The sequence below is a fragment of the Maylandia zebra genome, unplaced genomic scaffold (assembly GCF_041146795.1).
Source record: "Maylandia zebra isolate NMK-2024a unplaced genomic scaffold, Mzebra_GT3a scaffold17, whole genome shotgun sequence".
In the NCBI taxonomy this organism is placed as follows: Eukaryota; Metazoa; Chordata; class Actinopteri; order Cichliformes; family Cichlidae; genus Maylandia; species Maylandia zebra.
Genome location: NW_027490047.1, coordinates 253,502 through 273,116, shown reverse-complemented (window position 1 = coordinate 273,116; position 19,615 = coordinate 253,502). Strand labels below are relative to the sequence as shown.

General features: G+C 41.9%; 1 protein-coding gene across 1 annotated transcript in view; it reads left to right on the top strand.

Annotated features, from left to right (window-relative positions):
- The first annotated feature begins 7,037 nt into the window (after positions 1-7,037).
- The window catches only part of LOC112432326 (chemokine-like protein TAFA-5), a 33,731-nt gene continuing 21,153 nt past the window's right edge, over positions 7,038-19,615 (top strand). Inside the window, exons 1-4 of the mRNA XM_076881526.1 lie at positions 7,038-7,052; positions 7,236-7,334; positions 7,855-7,942; positions 11,041-11,190. Coding sequence (XP_076737641.1) covers positions 7,038-7,052; positions 7,236-7,334; positions 7,855-7,942; positions 11,041-11,190 — 352 coding nt within the window. The remainder of the gene's footprint in view (positions 7,053-7,235; positions 7,335-7,854; positions 7,943-11,040; positions 11,191-19,615) is intronic.

Below are 19,615 nucleotides of genomic sequence, written 5' to 3'. Positions count from 1 at the left end.
CTGTCGCCGAGCAACACGGACTTTCAACTCCCGCCACAGATTTTCTATGGGGTTGAGGTCTGGAGACTGGCTAGGCCACTCCAGGACTTTCAAATGCTTCTTACGGAGCCACTCCTTTGTTGCCCGGGCGGTGTGTTTTGGATCATTGTCATGTTGGAAGACCCAGCCTCGTTTCATCTTCAAAGTTCTCACTGATGGAAGGAGGTTATGGCTCAAAATCTCACGATACATGGCCCCATTCATTCTGTCCTTAACACGGATCAGTCGTCCTGTCCCCTTGGCAGAAAAACAGCCCCATAGCATGATGTTTCCACCCCCATGCTTCACAGTAGGTATGGTGTTCTTGGGATGCAACTCAGTATTCTTCTTCCTCCAAACACGACGAGTTGAGTTTATACCAAAAAGTTCTACTTTGGTTTCATCTGACCACATGACATTCTCCCAATCCTCTGCTGTATCATCCATGTGCTCTCTGGCAAACTTCAGACGGGCCTGGACATGCACTGGCTTCAGCAGCGGAACACGTCTGGCACTGCGGGATTTGATTCCCTGCCGTTTTAGTGTGTTACTGATGGTGACCTTTGTTACTTTGGTCCCAGCTCTCTGCAGGTCATTCACCAGGTCCCCCCGTGTGGTTCTGGGATCTTTGCTCACCGTTCTCATGATCATTTTGACCCCACGGGATGAGATCTTGCGTGGAGCCCCAGATCGAGGGAGATTATCAGTGGTCTTGTATGTCTTCCATTTTCTGGTGATTGCTCCCACAGTTGATTTTTTCACACCAAGCTGCTTGCCTATTGTAGATTCACTCTTCCCAGTCTGGTGCAGGTCTACAATACTTTTCCTGGTGTCCTCCGAGAGCTCTTTGGTCTTGGCCATGGCGGAGTTTGGAGTCTGACTGTTTGAGGCTGTGGACAGGTGTCTTTTATACAGATGATGAGTTCAAACAGGTGCCATTCATACAGGTAACGAGTGGGGGACAGAAAAGCGTCTTACAGAAGACGTTACAGGTCTGTGAGAGCCAGAGATTTTCCATGTTTGAGGTGACCAAATACTTATTTGCCACCCTGATTTGGGGCGTGCAGCTCGGATCTCAGCTGACCCTTCTCACCCTGGACACAGTCTGTTTGACCTGCTCCCCTCAGGCAGGAGGCTCCGGTCCATTCGCACCAGAACCTCTCGCCATAAGAACAGTTTCTTCCCCTCTGCTGTCGGACACATGAACAATAACCGTATGACTGTTCCCACCACTAACACATGACCCTACGCTGTGTTCACTGCATCATTCCATGTTTAGCACTGATCACCACCTGCACTCATGTATATATCATGTATATATCTATCTACTTAGCACTTTTAATTCTTATTCTTATTTTATATTTTTATGACAGTATGTTTGCACTGAAGCACCGCAGCAATTTCCTAATGTTGTAAACCTGCTCAACATTTGGCAATAAACCCTTTCTGATTCTGATTCTGATTTACGGATAAATTCTTTACAAATCCTACCATGTGAATTCATGGATTTTCTTTTCACATTCTGTCTCTCACAGTTGAAGTGTACCTCTGGTGCAAATTACTGACCTCTGTCATCATTTTAAGTGGGGGAACTTGCACAATCGGTGGCTGACTAAATACTTTTTTGCCCCACTGTAAAAGGGTGGGCCTAAAGAGGAACATGACATGTCCGTAGATGTTGTTTCCACCGGTAGATGTCTAGACATGTCTAGATAGGTCCGTAGAGGTGTATAAAAATGAGAGGCAGAAGCAGAGAGGGGCTTTTTTACTCTAGTCCTGAGCCAGTGAGTAGGATGCGAGAAGACTGAAGATCTGCAGTGAAAAGACTTAGAGCGAGGGACGACAGAGGAGAAGTCATAACCCTTCACCGTGGATCGACTGATTGGATTATGAATTTTGAACTGCCTACTCATCGTATGCTGAGTTAGGATCGGAGTCAAGAAGGTGAAGTCCTGGAGCTTTGTACTGGGCTACACTTTATCTTTCCTTTGGACTTCTGCCAACACAGCGGGGAACTGGATTCTATCACTGCGCACGATGATCCTCCTTCCCTCCTAAAAGAAGACCCACCTCAACAACGGTTGTAGTCACTTAGCAACAGAATAGTTAGAGTTTATAGTGTGATAAATAGGATATTCTAGTAAATCGTTATAACACATCCTTGGGACCTACTGTCCAGGTCACTAAATTTTACTCAGCAAGTGCCATAGATCATTAGAGAGCTGCCGGTAACCTCTTAAGCCCCAAGCCTACCTGATCTCCTGCCTTTTGCCCCCGTATCAGGGGGCGTTGGGGCTTAAGAGGTTAATAAGTGTGGCTGACAAATATGTTTCATTAAGGTTGCCAATGAGATCATAGAGTCAGAGGGACCTTCAAGGACCTGCAGTTCAAAAAAGCTCCCTTCCGACAGCCAAACCCATCTGTTCTCTGATTGGATTGTTACATTTGTGATTCACATGACATTGACCAATCAGATGAAAGGAAGAAAAATAGGGTCAAAATTCGTACTTGTAACTTGCAGAGATTCACACGTTTGTTTTGGCTAAGTCCACACACTAATCTTTTGTATGCACACACAAATTCTTTTTACACATACAAATACTGATTTACAAGTACAAAATATTTATGACCACATTTTGAGCCCATAGACGAAGGCAGTTAGAGGCTGGGCAAGTCTCCTCGCCGCCGGCTTAAACTAGTCTCAACTTCACCTGTCAGGTAGGGTACCCGTAGAGATTAAGGGACTCTGACCCGAAGGATGGAGAGCCGGTCCAGACCACCTGTACAGGGGTAACTGGGAACTAACAGCTGTTTTTCTGGCTGCACTCTATTCTGAGCTCACCACTGGTGATGGTACACACAACATCTTCCCTATCGTCTGTGTAACAGACAACCATTCCCTTCTTGATGCTGTCAAGTCCACAAAATCTGTAACTGAGAAGAGGCTGTGGCTCAACATCAGTAGCAACAAAGAACTTATGCACACAGGGACTATTCAGCACATCATATGGACATCTACCAAAGAGCAGCTTGCTAACTGCCTGACAAAAGTGCACTGTAAAATATAACTTGTTGTTTCAACTTAAAAATATCAAGGGCTGCCTTAAAATTTTAAGTCAAGAAATAATTATAGAGTTTGTTCTTGTAACACAACCAATTGTTATCTTAATGAAAAATCACGTTGTCTAAACTTTCGTCTTAGTTTAGTTGACTGAGATTTGTTAGTCAGTTCAACTCCTTTAATTGTAATTTTTACTTGGGAAAACCCTTTCAGATAAATTAAAATAATGTATTGTTTAAACTCTTGTCAAAGTTCAGTTGACTTGGGTTTTTTAGTTAATTCAAATACTTTAGTACTTCTTTTAACTTAGGAATCTATTTTAGCTTAACTAACATAATCTGTTAGCTAAGTTGATTTAAGTTTATTAATTAACTGAGCTCCTTAAGGTAGCTGAGTAAACTTGTAAATCAGTTTCATTTTAATTATCAGAGTTGATTGACTGGATGTAAAGAAAAATGTGTATTGAACATCTTAAGTTTTTTTGGTTTTTTTTTTTAGCTTTCTAACATCCATTTCAGCAAAACTACCTGTTAGGTTTATCTTAGATCTCAGCTTTAAATATCTACATTCCTTTAAATTAATTTTCTGTTGTTTACAGAAAAAAAATAAAAACCCACAGATTCCATTAAAGTGTCTCTGATCATTTCAGGCAGAAAGTTTGTTTTAAGAACATGACAAGACAATTACTCATGAGCACCCAACATTCACCATTTATTGTGCCATCTTAGTCATCTGAGAAACAGAAAAATCAGTGACGTAGCTCATCAGGCTCACAATCCATCAAAACTCAAAAGTTGCTCGCTGTGAAACAATAAATTTGAACTTGGTCTTGAGCCCAGTTTGGGTGAAGATTAAATTCTGACCAATACTCTAGGAACAGTAGTGATTCTTGTGAAGCAACAACATAAAGTCTGCATTAATGTAATGTATCAACGGGACACTTGCTATTTTAGAAAAGTTATTCTTTACATTTGCAAAATTTTTAAACTTCATTGTGCTCAGTCACACCTGTTAGCATAAAACTTGAAATATTAAAATAGTACAAAACCTTTGATAAGTGACTGTAAAGATCAGTTTATAACAACTAAGACATCAAACTCTTGTATTTGTCTTCGTTTACAATTGCAACAAATTCCACAGAACCAATATCTCTGAAAATGAGTGCATGCTCCTGAAACATTTGATAATATGAATATTTCAGAAACATTAGTTTGAGTCTGCTCAATTGCAAAACAAAGGAAAAACTACTGACTTGCATGAGATAAGCATCTGCAGAGTCCACCATTATATTGTTGTTCACATAAGTTTCTTAAACAATGAACAAATGAGCAATTGTTTAAGAACACTAAGGCAATTGTATGCTGTGAGCAAGAGTCTGTTTCTTAGACTATGCACTAGTGAGATGCACTGCCTTCCACCAATGTTCATTAGGACGTTCTGAATGACTTCAAAGATGTCCTTAAGTTCCGTTGGATAGTCTATGTTGAGGGCAAAAAGAAGGCCCAATAGCATGGAAATGGCACTTGAGACATCCCTCAGATTAGACAGGATTACTGCTGCCTCAAGGACAACCAACACATCGATGATGTCTTCTTCTGTCACCATCACAATGCCATCTTTCATCCTCTTAGAAAACGTGTCTTCAATACCTGTCGGCTATAAAAGGGTTCAAAGACAAAAAAAAAAAAAATTACACAATTACAATTACACAATATCCCTTGTGCTTAACCCACACCCCTCTGCATGCGGGCCAAATACACACCCCTTTACGACATCTACCAACACTTTACAACAACAACAGACTAATAAAGCAGGATTAATTTATGGAGCACAGCATATTACATTATAACATAAAATGATCAAGATTATAATAAAAACTTAAAGATCATGACAAATACTTAAATATGGCATGATGTAACTGAGTAAAATATTGGCCTGGACTTGGCTCCAACATCCTGGCCCCTAATTGTTCTTGTGAGCCACAAAACAATTACTCTTATACATACATTTATATATTGTTCAGAACAACAAATCAAACCTTCCAGATAACGAACAGGCAAATATACAAAGTACTTTAACTGCTCATATGGCACATTAAAGTCCTTATTCCAACAGAAACTTCATTTTGTCTTGTTACAGCTGTTAGATTATTCTGTTATTATATGTTACCTTATATATGTAATCAAAATAGTTGAATTAGAATACTGCTGTAGATCACATTATACCCTTTAATATAGAGTGTGTGAGCTGTATGTAGTTTAGTTCTCGTTATACTTTTGAGTTAACAGAGAACCCCTTGATCTGCTGGGAATGTGTTACACTGTTTTCTTGACATGCTTAATTGTTGAATCATGAAGAGAAGATTGTAAGCAGGAGACTCTGTGTCTAAGACAGGGGAGATAGACAGACCACATTCCATACCCCCACCTTACAGAAAGCAGAGAAACAGCTGCCGAGGTCATAACTTAGGCGCTGTAACAGAGAAAGAATGTGATGTTTTGGCTTTTACGACTAGCTGGGGGCCACTAGAGACTATAAAAAGCTGAGCAACCCGTCACCATTTTGAGACATGTGCCTGACCCTCTGGTAGCATCTCTCCCGTCCGGACGTTGTAATGCTCTGACTGTTGAATTGTATGGAAATAAATGATTGTTGATTGAGCATTGATACACCGAGTATTGTCCCTCCTTCAGCCCAAAGATTCAAAGAATTGGGAGATTTCAACACAGCAGGAACTCTTCTTAAGCTGGAACATGTCTTCGCGGATGCGTGTATGTGTGTATGTTGGGGAGATTAGGGAATGGAGTCAGAGGTTCAAGCACATGATTCACCGTAGGAGACCAGCCTTTACCGCTGTCTCTTCAGTAATATGTAGAAGGGGCGCTACATATCACACTCTAGCAGCACACAAAGCTTCGCCACAGGTCGTAGGAGAATGTTTTTGCTGGTTTTCACCTTGGCTTGACGAACCCTACCTTTGGCATCCTCAAACGTCTGAATCACTCGACCCATTAGCCATGAATTTCTTGGACCGGAATCATCCACGATGAGGACAATATCACCTTGACTGATATTTCTTTGTGGCTGGGCCCACTTTTGTCGCTTTTGCAAGTCTGGCAGATACTCCTTGATCCACCGTGTCCAAAACAAATCCGCCAAGTACTGGACTTGACGCCATCTACGCCTCGAGTACAAGTCGCTCCTGCTGAATACTCCAGGAGGTAGCGGAGTTTTGGCTTTCATCAAAAGCAAATGGTTTGGCGTCAAGGCCTCCAGGTCGTTCGGATCGGTAGAGACTCTTGAGATAGGGCGGCTATTGATAATCGCCTCTACCTCACACAGCAGTGTGTGCAGACCTTCCTCATCAAGGATCTGCTGCTCCACAACGGAGCTGAGCACTTTGCGTATGGACCGTATCTGCCGCTCCCAAACTCCTCCAAAATGCGAGGCAGCTGGGGGGGTTGAATATCCATGTGATGCCTTTAACCAACAAGGCTTCTTGAATCTTTGCATTATCCAAAGCACGCACTGCTTCCCGCAGCTACCTCTCTGCACTTACAAAGTTTGTTCCATTGTCAGAACGCATCAACTGAACCTGTCCCCTCCTAGCAACGAACCTCCGCAATGCATGAATACAAGAGTCCGTGTCCAACGAATTTGCCAGCTCAATATGCACAGCCCTCACTGTCAAGCAGGTAAAAACTACGCCATACCGTTTGATCATGGACCTACCCCTTTTGATTTCGAAGGGACCAAAGTAGTCCACACCGACACTTGTGAATGGTGGCTCATCGGGCGTGAGCCTTTCAGTAGGAAGATCTGCCATGATCTGACTTGCTGCTTTCCCATGATGCCGTCTGCAGGCGACGCACCGGGACAAAATCTTCCGGACAGCGGCATGAGATCTTAGTATCCAGTACTTCTGCCGTACCTTTGATAGGACATGATTCCTGCCACAATGCCCAAGATCCTCGTGAGTAGATCTGAGAATGAGAGTGGCTATATGCTGATCCTTAGCCAAGATTGCAGGGTGTTTTAACTCCTCTTGCATGCTAGATCTGCTCAATCTGCCACCCACTCTCAGAATGCCATCCTGTACAACTGGCGACAACTGACAAAGAGGGCTATCCTTAGACACTGTCTTTCCTTGTTGCAGCTTGGCAATCTCTTTGCCAAACCGCTGCCCTTGACTGAAGCGCACTATCTCCACTTCCACCTCAGCTATGTCACTCACAGAAAGTGGCAAGATGGGAAGGTTAGCCTTGAAGTGTGTCATTTGCTTCTCCTGCTCCAACCTTCCATCATAGAGATTCGCTTTTAAATCTTTCCTCTTTCGAGCAAGATGCTTCAGCACACCTTTTAATTTCAGGACCCATGCAACGGCTCTTTTAACCCGACGCCAGCTTGAGTAATGATGAATGAGCTGAGAGGTGGCGTCTGCAGCTTCTTCAACCACGAGAGCATATACTGATGCTTCTTTGACTTCTGGGTCATTACAGATTGGCTGGCATACACTGTCTGGCATTTCTGGCCACTCCATTTCTGGTTTCAAAATGAAATCTGGACCCATGATCCATGTCTTTGCCTTGAGAAAGGCACCAACACCGAGCCCTCTGGAAGCAAAGTCTGCAGGATTGGCCGAGGTGTTCACATATCTCCACTGAGAGACAGCTGATCTATCCTTAATGGCAGCAACTTGATTGGCAACAAACGTACGAAACCTTGCTGTTTAATTCTTGAGGTACTTAATCACCGACGTGCTGTCCGTCCAAAAGACAGACTCCTCCAACTCCAACTCCAGTTCGGCTCTTACCATCCTGTCCATCTTTGCTGCCACCACTGCAGCAGTAAGCTCGAGTCGTGGTATGGTAACTGGCTTCAATGGTGTAACCCTGGCTTTACCAATAATGAAAGCACTATGTGGCTGGTTCAGATTGTTTTTTTGAAACCAGGTATGTGGCTATGCCATACCCCCTTTCACTTGCATCGGCAAAGTGATGAAGTCGAGCTGAAGAGATCTTGCCAAGGTTGACTGGTCTCACACACCTGTCTACCTCAAACCTAGCTAAGTGGTGCAAACTGCCGACCCATTGTTGCCACTGCAGAGACAGAGCTTCTGGCATGAAATCATCCCACGCACCACTGAACCCCTAAAGCTCTTTCAATAGGGAGGCAGTCCCTTTCAAGATCAAGCTCCTTGACTTCTTTGGCCCTGTCATCCTCAGGTATAGACGCAAGCACCGCTCTGCTGTTGGAAATCCACTTAGTGAGCTTGAAACCTCCTGAGGTCCCGAATCAATGAGATTGCCTGCTCTTCAGTGCTGACAGACTTCAGGCAATCATCCACATAAAAGTTCCTTAGAACAGTGTTCGTTGCAATATGGTTGAACCTCTCCTGATTGTCCTCAGCACACCTTTTCAGCGCGTAGCATGCACAGCTTGGTGAAGAAGTTGCACCGAACAAGTGAACTACCATTCTGTATTCCTTGAGGCCTTTACCAAGATCTCAACAGATCAGCATCTTCAGCGGGAACCCTGACTTGATGAAACATGCCTTCAATACGTATGATGGAGCGCTGGCCATGGCTAAGGGCGCTTTACAAAGCAGCTACCCCCACCCACACACTACACAACTCACCACTTCAACTCCCCCAGCGCCTTACTGTTGTCTTCCTTCAGGCTTATTACATGAAGCCCATTCATCTGTTCAGTGTTGAGCACTGATATCTGATGGCACCTCTGTCCTCCAAGCAACAACCAAGTATACAGGATCTCGCCTCAGCAGAAAAACGAGAGAGGCGGGTGGGCTGAGTGATGGTGGTGCGCGGTGGAGGGTGGCCAGCAAGGCTGATGTTATGAAATTAGATTTACATAGCAGATCTCTGTAGAGCTGGTTTTGTTTTATGGCTCTTAACACTTCTGGAGGTAATTTTATGGAAAAAGTAAACCAGTCTTATCAGCTTAAATAGCAAAGTGTGGCTGTCAGTGGAAACTGCAGCCCATTCGTTGATCTATTAACTGAGAGGCTGAGATACCCCGTAAGCCTGTTTTTGATGTCAAGTAGCACTGCTGGAAGTGAAAAGTACTTCCAGCAAACGAGTAGGGCAGAACAAGTCGGATAATATGATTAGCCAACTCTGGTGTAGAAATATAAAGTTTGACCTGCACGGCGGTAGAGAAAACATTACCTACAACTGAGGAGTCCCTCCTCTGTGGACCAAGTATGTGGACCTAACCAAGTATTTTGTTGCTTAAACACAAACAAACTGCAACTAGAAAATATAAAATGAAAGAAGGTTTAATGCCAGAAAGCTCTGAAGGAAAAGCAGTCAACCCGGCAAGTTAATTTTTGCCCGTGAGTCTATCTATCGCCTACCTAACTATCGTTGCTATGGACAGGAAGTATCTCAACTTGGTGAATTATGCTAAAAGAAATGCCGCAGGGTCACCTTAAATCTTCACAGACATCTTGCTCTGATACTTGGATGTCTCAGCACTGCTCAGGTAATTTTATGAGTCATTTGTGTTCATCAACAACCCTTTCAACCTTTGCCATTATTGCGCTCATTTCATGCTACATAGCAGTTAGCGTCTCACTTAATGAGCATTTGAGTGTGGCGGGAAGCGACTAGAAGCAGCAGCATAAAGGAGCTATGGTTGGTGAATGCCAAGGATTGACCTTACAGGAACTGCAGTACACACTCTTCTCTAATCTGCCTTTTCTCTTAGATGTTTTGAAGAATGGAGAACCTCCCCTTCATACACCCCCCTTGCCCCTCCCATGTAGTTCATCTGCAACTAAAGCATGCTTGCAAAATGTAGATTTCTCCAGTTTGTGTAATTAATTTAAAGATAACACTGTGGCAAACTTGGAAAAGCTGCTTATACACGTGTCCCTGGCCAGGGAGTTATCCATCAATTTGTAATGCCTGGAGAACTCTGAAGTAATTCTCTGTGCTTGGACAGAACTATAAGAATAGCACACACACACACACACACACACACACACACACACACACACACACACACACACACACACACACACACACACACACACACACACACACACACACACACAGATTTCTGAGCATCACTTTAAGACATTCTGTCCATTTGCTGTCTCAGTAGAGCTTAGCTTGGCTTGAAAATTGGTCTGTCTGGTGTAGGAGCAGTGCCCAGCAGCCTCTACTCCGTCAACCAAGTAACATTTTATTTCTGTCAGTGGTCCAACTCATTTGGATAGTCAAATAAAAAAGAGCAAAAAATAAATAAATGTGGCTTCAAACAGGGTGTGAGAGTGTTAACCTCACATTGTACGTTCGGGCATGGCTGTGAGTTCTCTGTTTAATTATTGCGACTGCCTGTAAAGTGGATATTTTCAGGTACACGCGAGGATAAGTTATCTACAAATGGCCAGTGTTGTCAATTTCACGGCGAGAACAGTCTTGATGTTTCATTATTTAATGGGTTGACTGCTATGAAATTTGCAGAGAACATTCATGCTCACAGTCAGAAGAAGTCTTTAGATTTTGCCCATTACGTGAAAAAAATCAATAAGTTGTTTTATGGTGCTCTCATATCTCGGAGCCTCTGACTCGTGTGTTTGTTATTTTGCAGTTATGGGTAGCCAAATGGAAGATGCTCTTTTAACTGATTTTTTTTCCCTGCATGATCCCTGTAAGGCACTTTCATCAAGAGAACTCTGTCATGCTGTATTAAAACTGAAAAAGCATTCTAGCCGCCTGCTTTTAAAGCACTAAAAACTTTCCTGACATTTTTAATGAGAATATTAAACTCTTTAGTGGAACACAAAGCCAAAAAGGTAAAAAAAATGTCTCTTTGCAAACAACAGCCAGCCTGTCGTTTTCACCTTTGAACACCAGTTGCTCCTCTGTAATAAGTTCATTACTGACTCATTATGCTAATGTGATGTACTTTATCCTCACTGCTGTGTTTGGCAGGCCAGTTGGCGGTGGGAACCTGCGAGATAGTGATGCTCAACAGAGACAGCAGTGTTCCCAGGCGGACCATCGCCAGGCAGACAGCCCGCTGCGCCTGCAGGAGAGGCCAGATCGCCGGCACCACCAGGGCGAGGCCGGCCTGCGTAGATGGTGAGTTCAGTGACTTCTCTAGCCCAATGGAGAATAAATATTAGAGAACGTAGCTGGAGTGATTCAGTACAGCGGGAGAAGAAGTCACTTTGGCAAGCAACTGAATCGGCTGGTGTGCTATAAACATAGAAACAATCTAATTAAAAAGTGTAATTGATGAAAAAAAAGTTCAAAGTAATTTCAATATTTCTGTAACACAATGGATTTTTCCCCTATGCTTGAAGAAAAACTATTTGTATTTCACCTATAACAACTATATTGCAGTCGGCATGTCAAAACCTTTTAATATTTCCCTATATGAAGCCTGTTGTATGCAACTCCACCTTTACCACCATAAATTGAACAGCTGTAGTTCAATTAAACTATTAAAGTAGAAATATTCTCTGAGCATTTAGGGTTTTTTTTTTTTTAATTTTAAGATTTTTTTTAGGGAAGTGTTTTTCATCAAGAGTTAAGGATCGAGTCTCCTGGCACACTTGTGTGCTACATATGATCACTAGCGGCTGGTTAGCTTGGCTTACACCCTAACCCTAACACCACTAGCAGAGTCTCCAGGATGTACAAGGAATGATCTCTTGTAAAATATGATTGTGATATTTCTATACTACTGTTAATAATGAACCTCAGAGATGCCTGCAGGCAGGGTTTAGTTTTCTTTGTACGGAGCCAGGCTAGCAGTTATTCTTTCCAGTCTCTATGTTAACCTACACTAGCTGGCTGCTAGCAGTGGCTTCATACTTAATTGAACAAGTTGTGTCAAACTTTTTACTCTTGTTGAGTGTGGGATCTCGATCTGTGTTTCTGAACAAAGTGGGAAAAAGTGGGAAACCTAGTCATGTATTTACTTTTGTACATTTTTTGCAGTAATGCAGGAGTGGAGAACAATGAAGTATTTGAATAAATCTCGTGCAAAAAAAAATAATTTGATAGTTTTTAATGTATGTAATTGCATTGTAATTTCACAAACCTAGGAGTGCTCTCTGGATGCTCTGGTCCCGTTGAGAAAAGCTGAATAATACACTGTAAAATAAAACTAAACACCAAAATTAAAGTAGTGACATAAATACTGAAAAAAACATTTTAGTTAATGGAAATAAAAAACAAAACTAAATTCAACTGATGCGATATTTATATGCCAAATCATAACAACAATCAATTCAAGTCTAGCAATCAGACGACCTCCTGTGATGAAGCACTTGGCGAGTGTGGGAAGCAAAAACCTTTAACAGGAAGAAACCTCCAGCAGAACCAGGCTCAGCGAGGGGCAGCCATCTGCTGTGACTGGTTGGAGATGAGACAGAGAGACAGGACAAAAACAGCTGTGGAAGAGAGCCAGAGATTAATAATAACTAATGATTAAACGTAGAGTGGTGTATAAACACATGGAGAGTGATCCCACAGCAGTCTAGGCCTACTACAGCATAACTAAGGGAGAGTACAGGGTCACCTGACCCAGCCTTAACTATAAACACATAGAAATTTAAGCTTAATCTTAAAAGTAAAGTGTGTCTGTATCCCCAAATCCACACTGGAAGCAGGTTCCCCAGAAGAAGTAACTGCGGAAAATAACACTATTTAAAATAAATTAGTTTTTCATTTGATCCATTCTTGCTTTGGTCAAATTTCCAAAGCAAGGAAGCTTTGATAAATGTATCTTTACTGGAACTGGGATATCTGAAACTAAACTCTAAACTAAACTGATCTGCAAACAAAATGAAAAAAAAAAAATCAACTTCAGGTTAAAATATCGCCAAGACCAATAATACATGCGATAATGACACGTGGAATCATTTCCTCTGCCACAACAGCATCTACAGACCTTTTTCATGGCAGACATTTTGACATAACAGGAACATCATGACAAATTATAAGAGGAAAAGCACAGGTGTAACTATTAACAATAATGTCTCTGTTCCAGTAGGAGTCCCATTTCAGTGAAGCAAAATGCACAATACCGCAGCCCTGCATCGGCTACTCCTGAGTGGAATGCAGTTGCTGTTTTCTGTCTGTCCGCCTGTGTCGTGACTTCCAAACGTGCTGCTGGACAAACCTGCTGTTGCAGGAACTACGGCACCGCTGTGTCAGTCTGACTGTCCTGTCTTTGGACAGTCTTTGTCAAAATGGTAGCGTCGTAACCATGTACTATGCAGTCATGAAACTTTACCAACCCAAGGAGAATGGAAGAAAACAGGACAAAGAGTCATTAGCCACTTTACAGCCAAGTTATTAATGTCAAAAATATCCTAATGCAAAGCAGCATCATCTCCCCCGTTTGACACTGGGTAAAAAGCCAGACTTCAACAACAACAGAGCGCAACCTGTCCTCAATAAGCCCAATGAACAAAATGTATTGGCTTCCTTCTCTCTCCATTAAAAGTAAGTGCCGATGTAATTTGGTTGTTTAACCAGCCAATCGATAATCACTTTGCATGTCTGACTTTTTGATGCCTTTTAGACTGTTTTACTCCTAACTGTGTGATTGGTTGTCTGCATTAGGCCTTCTTCAGTCAGCCACTGTGACATCAACAAATTAGTAATTGCTTTGTGTCTCCAGCGTGTATTGGGTTGAATTTTCCTCCTCCTTTTCCTCCTCCACCTGGGTTTTTAAAAAAAATAATAAAGATCACTTGTAATGGAGACTCCAGTGTTCATCCACTTTGTAGATAAGATTTTATACTTTAGAGCCCCTGTCTCTGAGCCATTGGACAGTATCTAGCTAAGGGTGATAAGAACGATGAAAGGGATGGGAGGGGTGTGATTGGAGCTCACAATATCACAATCAGATGCACCATTAGTTCCATCATGCGATGACTCATGTTGGCCTTAATCTAATATCCCTGACACCAGAGCCCCACAGTCCATGTCATCCTCTCGGCGCGCTGCTTTTAACCACCTCTCCCTCTCCGCAGACATTTTTCCATAACACTCAACAGATGCTAATTAATTTACAGAGAACTATGATTACAGCAGCAGGAAATTGATTATTACTGGCTTCCTGCCGCACCACACCCTACGCTCCATTAATAGCCAGCGCATTAAAGTTGGGACCTGTTGCTTGCAGGGTCATATTAAGATTTTCTGCTGACAGCTGAGCTCGTCAGTCGTTGCCAGGATTTTAAATGGAATTAGTGTGTATTGCACCAAAATGCAGTGGATTTAATGATGCCTGTGCTCACATATCCTCTCTAACCTTTTAGCTGAGAGCATATTCATTTACATTCACTTTAATGGCCCTTCCCATAAATCCTCTTTTGCCCTTCTAAACACATAAACAATTCACAGACTTATAAATAGGTTTATATATTTCTGTATCTCACCAAGGCCGGGGATCATTCTTTCAGTGTTCCACTTTCTTCCTGATCAGTTTTATACAACACTTTCACAGCTGCAGAAGAAGTGGATCACTGCCCTTTTGTGATCCTGTGATAGAACAGTGACCTTTAATGAAAGTGGAACCGTCACTGACTCTCCGTCTGTGGCATGTAAACAAAGGCGAGCGAGCCTGCCTGATACGGGGTGTTTACAGCTATGACTAATTTTGGAAACATATGGTGAACGGAGCACAAAAATCTCATTTGTTTTTCAGGTTAAAGAGTAACTTAAACAAATTCCTTTTTGTGACGGAGAGCTGTGGTTTATATGCATGTCCATATGGTGTTTCTTTTGTGTGCTCGAAGACAAGCAGTCAGCTACATGGCTGAGCGTTTTTTGCCTGGGAGCTGCAGGATGTCAGTGCAGTTTCAAACACAACAAGACTAAGGAACCAATCCCGTGGATGCGGCTTGTTAGAACTGAAAATCGGGAACAAGGTTTATCCGACATTGGCGCATTTTTAGCTGCTTGATTACGCAGTCATATCAGGAGCTTGTGCTATTTATGTGTGCTCCTTCCTTTTTTTTTCTATCCTCTGCTCTCTGTTTCAACATTTCTGCATCATGGCCCGTGTATTGTGGTGAAACCGACACACACAGAACAGAGAAATTGAGAGGCGGGTTGCCAGACTTGATTTTAACTAGTTATGTTACTGTAAGTGCAATAAAAGTGTTAATAACTCTAAAGTTGTGCTTGTGATAACAACTGGCCTTTTTAGTGCACTCTTTATGACTGAACCTGCCGATGGACAAGTTAAGCAGTGTTTTCTGATATCTGGCCAGGCAGGCGCTGTGTCCTCCTTCATCCTGCAAGAGAACCCATGAGTGGTGCTCTCACATCCAGAGGGAGAGTGGAAGCACGTTGCAGACAAGTAGCTAAGAGAGGATATGGCTTTAATTTCTCTGTATTTGTGGATCCGCATTTGAATGAGGCCACTAAATGAGACAAAGGTGTGCATTTGGGTGTTACAGATTGGATGTTACAGTTTGTAACACAAAGAGGTCTCCTCGTCTTACAAAGTGAGGACACTGTTGCGAATCGCTTGCTCATAAAGGATCATCGGCTCGTTGGCTTTCTCTTTGTAAAGTCTTTAGCTTACAATACAAAGCACCTTGAGATGGCTTTTGTTGTCAATGGGTGGCACATACTCTAGTTAAAACTGGATTGAACGGAATATGTAACTATTCATTTTATAAAGCGGTAGAAAGATCAAGAGCATGCTCATACATAATACCAATAGCTATTAAATGCTGAGACCAAGGATTGAAAAATTAAGATGTGTGCTGACTTATGATTAGCAAATAACTGCAATGTCCCTGGTTCACTTCTAGTGGGATATATTTTTGCCACGTCATAGTCTTCTCTAGTTCCCCCGGTTTCTGCAGCTGGATCTACACGTTCAATATCTAATAAGAAATATGGAAGGTTATTTTTGCGGGGGGATAACTTGTCTTTTGGAAGTAATAGAGCATTTTTGTAAAGGTGTGAGTCACAGATGCAACAGTGTCAAATCCTGTTATATCTCGACAACCTGCACGGTCCACCTTTATTTCCAGTAGTGTGATTAAAGCTGGTAAAGACATCAGATCTAAGGATATCAAAACTTTAGCTGTTAGCATGCAAATAATGTATTATGAATTAGTACCCAAAGATATTGCAGACATTAGGCGACTGACCTAATAGAACAAAGGCCAGTTCATCTACCAGGATCCATAAGCTAGATCAGCTCAACGATCAGCACCATGGACAGCGATCAAGGAAGCTTTATTGAGTGAATTCAGACTTTAGATATGTCCTTTACAAACATCTACATAACTGGTTTTGGAGATGTAGTGTTTTAACACTGGAAAATTAACAGCTGAATACACTCAACAGAGTATAGAAGTAAAACCTTTGATTTTCACCTGAGGTAGAATAATGTTCCAACATTTCCATTGTCAGCTATGGTGAGTGGTAATGTGATTACAGTCAGAACTGAAGCTTTGATAAACATCCATTTTTACCCAATAGGTATGACCAGTGTGGAGGGTTATTCGTATTTATGTTTGTCTGTTACTGGATTTTCAAAGAACTGATGCTTGTCAGCTTTGGTTGCTGTGCACAGAACTTTGGGAGATTGACTTTTCACACTACACACTGATAAAGTGCACAGTTTGACATTTGACCCCGTGAGCAGCTGACCTTTTGGAGTGTATACGTGCAATTTACACTGTGAGCACAGATTGGATCAAGTCATCGGCAGAGTTATAATCACCACGAAAAGCTCTGGGATTTGAGGGCCTTTACTGTTTCCTGTAATGAATCGAAACTAAAATCCAAGGCTTAGTCTGATGTAACCTCTGAGACATTTTCAAAGTTACTACAATCTGCAGCTGATGGCTTAACAGAGGCAATTGGACAATTCTTCTTATCTCCCTTGCCGTCCTGCTTGTATTCTGCCTTCAGTAATTACATAACGACAAAACTATCTAAGCCTCAAAGTGAATAAAGTCTGTTGTTACCTGTGAATATATGAATTGATTAGCCTAGACGGTAGCTGCATTGCTTGTGCAGTATGACATATTACCGAGTTGTTCCTCCTGTTTTTTTTTTTTTTTTTTACTTCACTGAACATGTTGCAGCAAGGGCAGTGGCTTTTTTTCTGCAAGTTACTTCTTTTGATACTCTTTTTGTAGGTGTATTTCAAGCTTTTTTGCCCTCTTTTTGTGCTGCTGTATGTCAGGGTTGTGCAGGTTTAGTCTGCACACTGTACACAGGAGGATTATGTGCTTTTCCTTGCTTGTCTCCCTGCTCTCACTCTAATCTGCTCCCCAAGTCTCTCCTGCTCCCTTTCTCTGCGTGGCCCGTTGTTGCCATGCCACCACATCACACGGTAATCGTATGAAGCTCGATGGCCACCATGATAAGAGGCTGCAGGGAGACCGTTTATATGCTGGGTTCAAGCTTCTCGTTTTGCGCTCAGTCAAAGCGTTATTGACAATAAACGGGCAAAAGAAGTGATTTAGAAGAAGCATCAAAACAAAACAAAAGCAGAGGTTTTTTTCGTATTTATATTGCAGACGCATAGCCGAGAGGATTAGATGTACTCTTTATTTTAACTGCAGACAGAGCCAGGCCCTCGTTTTAAACAAGCGTGACTTTGAAAAACATGTTTGCTTCTGATCTGACATTCATTTGCTAGTGTTGTTGGCATAGTTTGCCTGCAGTGCTAACAGCACTTCCTTCCATATTTACCTCATCTTGATCATTTTAATATTTATTGAATGTATATTTCACAGCAGCAGTTTCATGAGCAATTTCATCTTTCATATGGAACACAGCCATGATTATTCAGTGTTGCATAAGCACAAAAGAACGTGTAAAGTTAATTTTAATTGAATTGAATTTGTTACTCTTGTTTTTTTTTTCTTTCTGTTTAGGAGAAATATTTTTATTCACCAAGGAGTTCAAATGTTTCTTTTATTTGCAATTGCAATTAAAAAAAAAAGGATGTGCTGATGTTTCACATTAAAAGCCCTCTATGCAGAGAGTAAAAACACCTTTAAGATTTTTATTTAATAGTTTTTCATGGAAATGGAGTCACCCTGCAATCTACAAGCGTTTGATTACTAGTGTGTCTAAGTGCGCAATTTACTACCTTTGAATGAACTTTCTATGGAACGTTGCTTTCAACAGTGATGCCAAGAAAAGATTCGGTGCAGTGACAAAATTCAGCTTTAGAAAAAGACGAAAGGCTAATGACAAGTGATAAAAAGTCTTGTTGTATCACTGTTGCATTTGTAACTTTGATAGTTGTCCCCTGTGTAGTTAAAGGCGTGTAAATTTTCAGTTGAATTCAATTTTATTTTATTTATACAGCAGCAAATCACAACAGTCAACTCAAGGCGCTTCACATTGTAAGGTAGACCCTACAATAATATGGAACAGGTATTTTCTGAAAATACAATATTTGGCATCTGGTTAATTTTGACCCTCTGTAATTGACCAATAGTTTGTTGCTCATGAAAAGCCAGTTGATTGATGGATTAACCCAGATTGGTTATAACCACTTCATAAACATAAAAAAATTATTTTTTTATGGTACAACTCTACTAATGGTTTATTGATTTCTGATCAGTGGAGCGTAAACTTCCCATCTGTGTCAACAACCACAAATAAAACACTACCCACCAGAAATGCAAAGCAAGCCCCCCCAAAAAACTGCAACAGGAAACTAACTGGATTCTCAACAAACACAATACATGATTATGTGTGGATACATTTTGTAGGCGGGCTGATCATCAGCCCATCAGGCCCATGCTGTCAGGATAATGTTGCAGATTGATCTGTGATTGAAGTTTAATTAACATGAGCCCGAAAACCTGTAAAAACCTGTTACAGTGTTTTTGGTGCCCAGCTTTAATGACTGGCTATAATCTTGTAGGGTGTTTACTGCTGCATAAGAATCATCAGTATTAGTTCCATTATTTCATTTCAAAAGATGCTCTTAATTAATTGTTCTAGTGATTCATTTGTCACTTTGTTTTTTTTCTTCGATGCAATTAATCCTTTGGTGTGTCCTTGGTGAGAAAGTGTCTCTCTCTTCATCTGAATACATTTTAAATGAGCTGCCTGTGGCTTGAGTATAAATTTGATGTTATTTTTTGCTCTTCTGCAGTGGCAGAATTTCATCAGATTAGCAGCGCGTCTGGTTTAGAAGTCGCCGTTGTGCCTCCTGCCCTGCTCTGAGTCTCGTCTGGCAGTGTTGTGTTGCGCTGGGCAGGGCTTGGCACCGTGTGCAGGGGGGACAGATGGTCTTACGTGTGATCTAGTTTGAGGTCCAGAGCCGTACCCCGACAGGGACCCTGGCAGCTGATAAGCCTGGCTTGACGTCCGCGGTCCCTGGGTGGGACTCCGACAGCGACTGCGACACGACGGGCCACCCAGGTGTCGGCCAGACAGAGACACTCTCCTCCTCTCTTCTAGCCACCACAGCCAGCTGTTTCATCTCTGCTGTTACCATAACAAACAGGAAAACATTACAAAACAGGCCTGAAAATCTGTTCAAACACCA